This window comes from Ursus americanus, chromosome 4 (genome assembly GCF_024610735.1).
Source record: "Ursus americanus isolate L20-20 chromosome 4, mUrsAme1.1.p, whole genome shotgun sequence".
Lineage (NCBI taxonomy): Eukaryota > Metazoa > Chordata > Mammalia > Carnivora > Ursidae > Ursus > Ursus americanus.
Window position 1 is genome coordinate 89098444 of NC_142130.1, and position 10462 is coordinate 89108905.

The following is a 10462-nucleotide window of genomic DNA, read 5'->3' on the forward strand; positions in this document are numbered from 1 at the left end:
CGCAGACTCCCAACTCTCACACAGTCACACATGCAACTCTCACACAGCATACACTCATGGTCACACACACAACTCTAACACGGTCTCACACACACAACTCTCACACCATTTTACACACTCACAAAGAGTCTCTCTCACACACCCGCACACGTCTCTCACACACACAACACTCCTACACATAAGTTCACACACACAAAATTCTCCTATGGTCACACTCTCAAACCTCACACACATGCAGCTCTCACACAGTCACACACACAACTCTCACATGCAATACACTCATGGTCACACACACATCTCATACACACACCTCTCTCAGACACAACCTCACACTTGTACTCACAATTCTCACATGGTCACAGTCATGGTCACACACTCATTTCTCACACACACACTCACTCACACACCCCCTGCCTGAGTGTGAGGTGGGTAGATTCAGCACACTTGTTCAAGCTCCTGCCTGGCTTGGCCTTCTCTCCCTGTGATGAGATCCCCATGCTTCCTCTGGTCCCCACACCATCTTCTGTAACTCTCTCTAGGCCCTAGACTCAGAGCCCCCACTCCCCAAACCTCTAACATCTCAGTGACTGAGAGGTATCCCCACCATCAGACTCTGACTGCCTCGAGGGCCCGAGCTTATTTTCTTTGGTATCCCTCTTCCACCACACATAGAAGGTACTGGAACATTGATGAGCAGATGACTGTCACACCAAAAGGAAAGGGAGCAGGGAATATGGCCCGAGGCTGCCAGTGGCCTACCTCCGTGTTCTTCCTCCTCTTCTCCCTAGTAACAGAATCCTGAGTTTAGCTGCCTACATTGCCTCCCTAAATAAAAGACTACATTTCCCAGCTTCCCTTGCAACTAAGTCTTGCCAATCAGATTTAAGTAGAAGTGTTATGTGGGACTTCCAGGAAGACCCCTTAAAAAGCGAAGAGATGAACTCTTCTTCCTCCCTTTCTCCTTGTTTGCTGCCTAGAGTGCTAATGCAATGGTTTGTTCAGCAGCCATTTGGGACAATGAGGACTGATCCAGGTTAGGACAGTGGAGTAAAAAGACTCTGGATTCTTGATGACCAGGGATCCATCATATTAGGCTTGAAATGCCCCCTTGGCAGTTCTTGATTTTTGATGAAGGAGGTGGGGTACCTTCTTAACTCTGTGGTTGGGTCTCCACTACTCACAGCTTGACCTAATCCTAACCAACCCATGAAGCCGGGCAGAGAAAGGTGTGAGGGCTCCTTGATAAGAAGATGTGGTGGATTCTGGTTCCGGCCTTCCTGTCACTCCAGGTGCGCATGCCTCTAGGTGAGTCAGTTACTGCTTGGACTTGTCTTCATTGATAAATAAGCTTAATGATTACTGCCCTGCCTATGTACAGGCTGATTGTCTACACTGAATGAGGTCAAGTGTGTACCAATGGTTTGTGTGTACAAAACAATCACAAATGGATGGAGCGTGTACCGCCTGGGTAGGCAGAGCACCGCCCCCCCCCCCCCCCGCCCCGACTGGCCGGGTGTGGCTCCTTCAACCCAGTTGGGCTTGGATCTTCCTTGGGTAGACAAGGAAGGATCCACTGGGCATCCAGCTCCATTTGCCTGTTTACTTCGGGGTTCATTTTGGGACAGACCATTCCAACACACCACCTACTTGGGAGTCACCGTGCCCATGGAGAGGGAGTGGGGATGCAGTTGTTGGTGAAGGTAAAGCAGTGCCACCAACATCATGAAATCTCTTCCAGAGGACTTGTTCACACACGCAGGATTGCTGTGTCTCGTGACCTGTTCTTTTCACATAAGTGCAACACGTGTTTGCTCTCGAAGAGTCCTGGCTCTGCTCACCAACCTCCCTGTCCACCCCACCAGACAAAACTTATTATCATTAGCTGCCTGACCTGTCACAGATGGTCTTAAAAGAAATGCCAGAGAACAAAGTTCCTTTGATCAAAGTATCTTAAGATGTGTCTACTCTCATTATGTCCTGGTGATAGAAAGCAGCAAGAATTTCCCCCAGACAGTGAAAAGGAGATGAGGTCAGCGACATCAGGCCTGATTTGGGGCACACTTGCCGGCCCCCGGCCTGGGCTGTGATAACAGCAGCTTCGGTGTACGGGGCACTCAGGAGGTTCCAGACATGGTTTAGTGGCATGGCTTATGCTAAGCACTTTAAAGTCCTCAACCCGGGAGCCTGGGTGGTTCAGTCGGTTAAGTGTTTGCCTTTGGCTCAGGTCATGATCTTAGGGTCCTGGGATTGAGTCCTACATCTGCTCCCAGGATGTCTGCTTCTCCCTCTCCTTCTGCCCCTCCCCCTGCTCATGCACAGTTGTTGGTGAAGGTAAAGCTATCTCTCTGTCTCTTTCAAATAAATTAATAAAAAATCTTTAAAAATAAAAAAGTAAAGTTCTCAACCCTAGTTTACTAATGAGTTAACTGAGCCTCAGGGAAGTGAAGTAACTTGTCCAAAGTCTCATAGTTAATAAGCTGGAAACTTGAGATTCCAACGAGCTCTACTGGATTCCCAAAGCCCAACATACTTTCCATTACTTTTCTGCCGAAAGTTTCCATGCTTAGTATTAAGCAGCATTTCTTAATTATGCATACAGTATTAGGTAACTAAATCACACGTTAAAGAAGGTCCTTCTGATCTCTCTGGTTGTCCTGACGTCTCTTTCCCCTCCGTGCCTTCCTAACAATGAAACAAGGACCTAAGACAATAGGACCCTAAACTTGTCTTTTTAGATCATTTTGGTTTTCAAACAAAAATAGCTCCTGTTGGTTTATCTTGTTTGCCTGAGAACCTTAAAAACCTTCCATGTCTCTCCCCTCTCTGCAAAATAATGTCTTTGCAAGGTATTCTGCCTCTTGCTCAATTCTGCGTTGAAATCTCTTTTTGTTGTGGGGTCCACTTGGAGGTGGCCACTTTGTCAGCTGTCAAAGGTGACCCTTTCGCCACGTGAACTGTGGGAGAGAAAAACAAAACACTGGGTTCCAGCAACGAAGCCAAGCATGGTTCTTAGGCACCTGGGCTTTCGTGTCTGATTGGCTTGTGTGACCTCAAAACATCACGGTTTCCTCATCTGTAACGTGGGGAAATGATAGGACCTCCATGATGGGATGGTTATGGGATTAGATGAACTGCCCAGGTGTGAACGCTGGGTTTGAACCTTAGCTCCTCCACACTGGAGTGAGTTATATGATCGCTCTGTGCCTCAGTTTACCCCATCTAAAACACAGAACAGTGGTTACTCCATCGCGATCTATTGGGAGGACAAAATGAGTTAAGGACATGTAGCTGTCAGTGCTTATAACTACATAGAACTCTGGGTAGATGTGTAATAAGTGTGATGGAGGGACAAAACACACTCATACCCCCAAACCCAGGCCAGCCACACTGGGGTCTGTAAGTGCCAGTGCACTGAAGTCACCAAGGAGGTTTGAGTCCTATTGCCTGCTCTCAAGGAACTTAAATTCTAAAACATACGCGAAACAAGTAGCAAAGAAGACCTCAGAAACGTAGCACATGGTAAGAGTTGTTTCACTAGGTTAATCGTTAATGGGGACTGCTGTATTTCAGTTGGCAGAAGACTTGCATTAGCCTCTGTGATCAGCTGAATAATGGTCCCCAAAGGCATCCAGCTCCCAATCCCTGGAACCTGTGAAATGTTACCTTATATGGAAAAAGAATTCCTGCAGATGGAATTAATGATTTTGAGGTCATAGTTCTCCCATCTCCATACAGATGGGCCCTACGTGCCATCATGATTGTCCTTACAAGAGGGAGGCAGAGGGAAATTAGACTCAGAAGAGGAGAAAATAATGTGGCCACAGAAGCAGGGATTGGACCCGTGTGGCCACCAGCCAAGGAATGCCAGCAGCCACCAGAAGCCGGAAGAAGGAATGACTGATTCTCAGCACCTCTGGAGGGAGTGTGGCCCTGCCCACACCTTGATTTTGATGGAGTGGAACTGATTTCAGACTTCTGGCTTCCAGAACTGGGAGACACTAAGTGTCTGTTATTTGGGGCCACCAAGTTTGTGGTGGTTGGTTACAGCAGCCACAGGAGATAAACACAGCTCACTGGGAAGTGGGATATGTAACAACTGAGATCGCCTTGTTCTGGGGGGGTCGGCGGTTGCAGGTGCAATGGGTTCATCCCCAGATAAAATGCATGACAACAAAATGCTGCAGAAGTCCGCCACTTGACTGATGAAAAGCACTGAACATCTAGTATCATTGGACCATGTATTTCTGAATAACTCAGGGATGTTCTGGAGGGAAACAGGGCAGGAAGATAAGCAAATCATCTGGTGTTTTCTGCAATTGGCTATCAGGAACAATCTTATGTATGGGTCATTCTCTTAGGAGTTAGGTGGAGATTTTCATGAGTTGTTTTGACACACTCTGGAATAACTATGTCTGTTGTAAAATTACTGCCTGAACATATATAAATAGGAGTGAAATTTCTGATATGTTTAATTGGAGGCAGGTGAAACCTTCAGTAAAGATGAAGCATACCACACAAATCCTTACAACCTGCATTAGCAATGGCCTTGAACTTGAGTGATGTGTGCCGCACCAGCCATAGGTGTCTCGGCCCTTGGGGCCCCAAGATGCAACTCCATGGCAAAATCTAATGACCTCCCGGTAGGATTCTTGGAGTTGGGATGAAAGATTGCATAAGTGGGTTCCACAGACCCCCATTCACTTCAGCTGTTCACCCACCAAGTCCCAGTTGAATCAATCAACTGATACAACTTTCCAGGTCCCTTATTAGGACCACCAACTCGCCTTAGAGCATCTGGATGGGGTTTCACCTTGGATGTCTCTCACCTAACTTCTGACACCTTTTTTTCAAGCAATGGGCAGCTGCTCAGCCACTGTCTGAACCACATCTCCCACTCACGGCAAACTGTCTCCCTGTAGATTATTTTGGTTGGTTGAAACTGGTTGGCACACTATTTTCAACTTTTTTGTGACCACACGCTTGGTTCTTTTTCTTTCTGACCTAAATTTCGACTACCACAACCATTAGCTCTGCTCACCTCTGCTCACCACTGAGCCCTTTGGGCTGGGTTACTTGTCATCTTCCCATTAACATAGCTCTCAAGGAGGCCTTCACAAGATGGGAGTCGAGATCCCTAATTTACCAACAAGCTTTAATGGAACCTCCAGTAAGCCTAAAGCACTTTGCCAACAGCCTTAGAAACCTCAGTCCCCACAGTCTCTCTGTGAGAGCGCTGTTGGAGTATCTTTGGCTGCAGTGGTCCACAGTCGAGCCCAGCAGATTTGGTAAAGACTATGCCCATAGTATGGTTCCAACCGCTTGTGAGAGGAATCACCCTTAAGAAAATTTACCAAGATAGTAGTTTTCCCATCTCCGTACTTTGTTGGTTATTGTTTTCCATTTGCTTGGGTTTATCCTTTCAATCCCTTTGCTAATTAAATCATTGAGAAGTATATACTGGTAAGAATAGACACTGTCAGTGTAGCGCAAACAAAACTCCTTTCTGTTATTGATGATAAACCATTTCAGAGAAGACCAGGCTGTGTCTAAAGGGTTTAGGTAATTGTAAGGGGAAGGCAGAGAGAGTAGTTCATGGCCACAGGACTTGGCTACCTCAGGGCAACATACAGTGCTCGTTAAGTTGATGACTGATGGGGCATGGACCTGGGCCTCTGGCTCTTCGTCTTCGTTTGGCTTCATCTTGTCCTGCTGCCTTCTCTCTTTGACCACAATGGCACACTTCCCATAGGCCTTCTTCGCCACATCACAGAACTCAACGAAGAGGCTGTCTTCCTGTCTGATGCATAACTCATCTCTTAGGAACATCCGATACTTCCAAGGCACCCATCCTTGACTACTACCAGCATGCACAATACACCAAGTTGGAGTTTGCATGAAATACCCATCACTAAGGTCTTCTCCAGTTACAAGACTTTCAGCGATATCGGTTTCTCCAAAATAGATGGTCTTAAATCCATCATATTGCAGCATTTTCAGGGTTTTCAAATATTGGAGACATTGGTTCCTCCTGATGCTATCAAATGGATTTCTGGTAATGATGTTTCTTAAAAGAGGGTTTGCAAAGTGAGGCATGGTGTCTCCTCAAGTGTTTTTAAAAGCTTGCAGGTCTCTCTCTGTGCAGATCTGGCAAGAGTAGCATGATGACCTCACAAAGGGCTTTCTTACAGGTAGGCCCAGTCGCATAGATACACTTTGGCTTTCAAAGCACCATGAAACACATACTCAGTACAATTTTCTTTTGGCTTATGTGTTATGGGAAATGCTAACCATTAAAAAGAAATGTTTCCTTGACATGGCTTCTGCCATGGTTTGGGACAGAGATCATCAATTGTATTAGTTTGCTAGGGCTGCCATAACAACATACCAGACTGGGTAGCTTAAACAACAAATTTATTTTCTCATGTTTCTGGAGGCTGGAAGCCCAAGATCCAGGAGACGGCAGGTTTGCTTTCTTCTTCTGAGGTCTCTCTCCTGGGCTTGTAGACGGCCGCCTTCTTGCTGTGTCCTCACATGTCCTTCCTTCTGTGTGCATGCATGGCTCTGGCCTGATCTCTTCTTATGATCACTAGTCCTGTTGGATTAGGGCCCACCCATATGATCTCATTTTACTTTAATCACCTCTTGACAGACCCTCTTTCCGAATAGAGTCACATTCTGAGGTACTGGGGTCAGGGTTAGGGCTTCAAAATACAACCTGGGAAACGATCCTACCCACCACAACAATCTTTCAACAGTGATGAGCTGAATTTATGACCCCTTTCCATTTGGTTCATGAGGATGAAGAGGAATATTTACATTCATTCATCCAGTCCAAATATATTTATTGAGCACCTACTAAGCACTGGGCATTGTGCCATGCACCAGTGGTACAGCCATGACACATCCAGTGAGACATGCACGTGTGTGTGGTTTAAGTCTGCACGTGCATGGAGTTCACAGGTGGCAGAGGAAGCTGTGGCAAAGAGTATAAGAAAGTCGGCCTGCATGCCTGTCTTTCACTGGGGCTCCCAATTCTCGAGCTAACTCCAAAACCCATCTGGAAAGCACTTTTAATTTTATATACTCAGGGCAAAAGAGAGTTTTCTTTAAATCCCAGCAGCCTCTTCAATTGCCTTTGACTTTCTTGTTCCCATCCTTAGAGCTAAAGCTGTTTCATAAATGTCCAAAGCAGACTCCCTCAAATGACAATGTGGACAAAATGATTTTATCAGGTCCTTTGCTCAACTGTTGAATGGCTGAGTATTTCTCTTCTCACCAGGGTTTTCTTGGGACTCAAATTTAGGCAACCCTGGACAGTAAGATTACCCCAGCCTAGTTAACACGAAGCATGTGCTCTCCGAACAGCCTCTCAGAAGCCAGGAGCAGTGAGTTTGGGTTGATTGTTAACTTATGGCCATTTTCTCCTAGGATTTTTCTTTTAATAGTGGGGACCGTTTTTCAGACCAAATTTGATAGGAATGCCAAAGATGTAGAACAAAGGTGTGGCTGTTATGGTTGGTTGAAGTGGTAACGATAGGCTCAGAGTCACCCTGTCAGCCACTCCCTTTCCCCACTGTCCCAAGGTCCCCTGAGCTCTGGAATGGCAGTGTGAAAACACTATATAAAGCAATGGGGTCAATTCTAAGACAACAATTCTTTGCTTCTTTCATCCAATGTTCAGGTATGGATATGAGAAGCATGATTGGCAGTATAGAAGAGAATGTGCCATATTTTATCCCTTGTGTAAATATATACATATAACAAAATGATAAATATTTATATTTACTTATATTTTCAAGTAGGAAAAACAGAAGAATGAACCAAATATGAATTAAAATTGCTTACCTATAAGTGGAGGAATAGAACAGGAGGGAGGGAGAAAAGCAAGAAATAGAGATTTTTCTGAATGTATCTTGTTTTATAGTTTTAACCAGAAAGTATAAACATTTTACTTTTTAAAAAAAAAAGTTGGGGCGCCTGGGTGGCACAGCAGTTAAGCGTCTGCCTTCGGCTCAGGGCGTGACCCCGGCGTTGTGGGATCGAGCCCCACATCAGGCTCCTCTGCTATGAGCCTGCTTCTTCCTCTCCCACTCCCCCTGCTTGTGTTCCCTCTCTCGCTGGCTGTCTCTATCTCTGTCAAATAAATAAATAAAATCTTTAAAAAAAAATAAAAAATAAAAAGTTAATAAGGAAAGATAAAACAAAGATTTTCTTAAAATATACAAATAAAGCTGAAACTAATGAACCTGCTTATCATGTCAGTAACAGCAACATCAACAAAAACACTCAACCCAGCAGCAATGCATACTTCTGTCCCCCAGACTGTAGTCCCTAATACCGTCTCCTATTAGAGGAATCAGGGGTCCTTTGGTTCTAGGGAAAGGAAATATACAAGAGGAGCTTGGGGCATCTTGTCTAGCCTGAAAGCAAGGAAGCCATCAAAGACTACCAGATTCTGTTGGAAGGACCCAAGAGTCAAATTAAAAAGGCTCCCATGGCCAACAGTGGAAGAATTTGAGCATCAATCAATAAAGAAAGAAATAATGACTGCAAGAAATTGAAGCAGGATGAATGTATAAAAATCTTTGAGTTCATAATAGTACTGAAACAAATAACAAATCAAACACACAATTAAAAAAACACCCAAAAAACCTATTAGTTGCCCGGAGGTGACATTGGAGAGCACCATGGCACTATTTTGCCAATTAATAAATAGAAGAATCAAATGCTTATCTTGCCTTTTCTTGTGTGGATTCCATTTCAGAGTGGGAAATGCCAGGATGGCGAGTCCAAGCAGATGTCAGGCCAAGGTGATGGGTGTGAATGTGGCCCCACTGGGCTGTGTAGGGAAGTAGAGTAAGTCTGAGCACCGGGGTTATGGGCAGAGGCTCCACTCTCAGTAGCCTCAACTTCTCTCTCTGTAAAATGGGGAGAATACCTATGGTAAAGTATTGAGGCAAGGACTTATGCGGTAGTAGATAGAATTCACTTGCATGGAGCTTAATAAATGGCTGCTGTTATTGTTAAGACAGACTGGCTGGGAAGACAGACCCTCAGAGAGCTTGGCAGTGACTGATGAGAAAAGAAAAAAGTCACAGGGGGAAGGTCAAAGGAGGAGAAAAGGAAGGAAAAGTTAAAAAGAAAAATCAAGACTGAGGACCAACATTGAAATGAAATAAGTTGTCCACCCCATGGAATAGAAAAGTGTTCCCTTCCTCTTTTCCTCCTACCCTTCCTCCCTTCCTCCCTTCCTTCCTTCCTTCCTTCCTTCCTTCCTTCCTTCCTTCCTTCCTTCCTTCCTCTCTTTTTCCCTCTTAACTTCATCAACAAATCTTGAATGCTGCCAGGTTCCAAGCTGTGTAAATCTTGGAAAAACCAGAGTTCCCTGAAGTCCCCTCAAGGAAGGCGCCATCTTGTGGGAGAGAAGAGTTACAATGAGTCTCAGTAAAAGGAGATGGGTCTTGGCTGGAGAAGGAAGCTCAAGAAATGGGGCCCCACGGGAGGGACACCTTCCAAGGAGGAGATGGAGCAGCCAACTGTGGAAACCTAGGGATGGGGTGGCCATGGGGAAGAGCTTGTATTTCAGCTGAGATAAATCTTCAAGGAGCTCCTGACCTCTCTCCTCAAGGCTTAACCTGGAGAGTGTCACAGAATTGCTGAGGAAGGGTTGAGCTACACAGAGCCCAGAGAATGTGTAGCCAATAGAGGTTGTAGGGGGGACTGCAGCCACCGAATTCAAAGATTTCTCCATTGAGGGGGATGGTTGAGCTGAAGAGAGACACAAAGATGTGAATGCAAAGCAGGGGAGGGGAGGAGGGACCAATGGCTGCTTAGGAGGCACACTCTTTGTTTATACCTTGTCCGTGCACTTCCTGCTTGCTATGTGGTCTGTTGATTAAATCTTTACCCCTACCTGGGAGGTGAGAGTACTTCCTGGTATTTCAGGAAGTGGGAAGTTCTGGAAAGCTGGGAAGGGGGTGGGCAGTGGGAAAGAGGAGGATTTGTTAACTGTCAGAATTGAAATTAAAAAAAAAATGTTGGGGCACCTGCATGGCTCAGTAGGCTGAGCATCTGACTCTCGATCTCGGCTCAGGTCTTGATCTCAGGGTTGAGAGTTCAAGCCCCACATTGAGCTTCATGTTGGGCGTGGAGCCTTCTTTTTGAAAAATGTTCTCGTTACCTTTGAAGTTATCAACACAATGTATAGGTGTGGTATATAATTTCCGGTCTTGTTCTTACTGCATCCATACCTGCTTCACTCACCAGCCAGAATGCCGTTGGAATTGTTCTGTGTCGTTCAGACACTATTCTACCTGGATTTAGGAGTAGAGATACAGATCCATGAATTGACGTTTGATTTTTCAAAAAATGAATTATACTCTATATTCTGTAACTTGCTTTTGTAAACCTCACAACAGATCACGGACATTTTTCCATGTCATTAATACTGGAAAACCTCATT

General features: G+C 45.2%; 1 protein-coding gene across 1 annotated transcript; it reads right to left on the minus strand.

The window, feature by feature from the left end:
- Positions 1 to 1550: 1550 nt before the first annotated feature.
- C4H21orf140 (chromosome 4 C21orf140 homolog) lies at positions 1551 to 7939 on the minus strand. Its single transcript, XM_045785576.2, has one exon. It carries the CDS (start codon positions 6091 to 6093, stop codon positions 5338 to 5340), a length of 756 nt encoding a protein of 251 aa, XP_045641532.1. The 5' UTR covers positions 6094 to 7939; the 3' UTR covers positions 1551 to 5337.
- Between the last annotated feature and the right edge of the window lie 2523 nt (positions 7940 to 10462).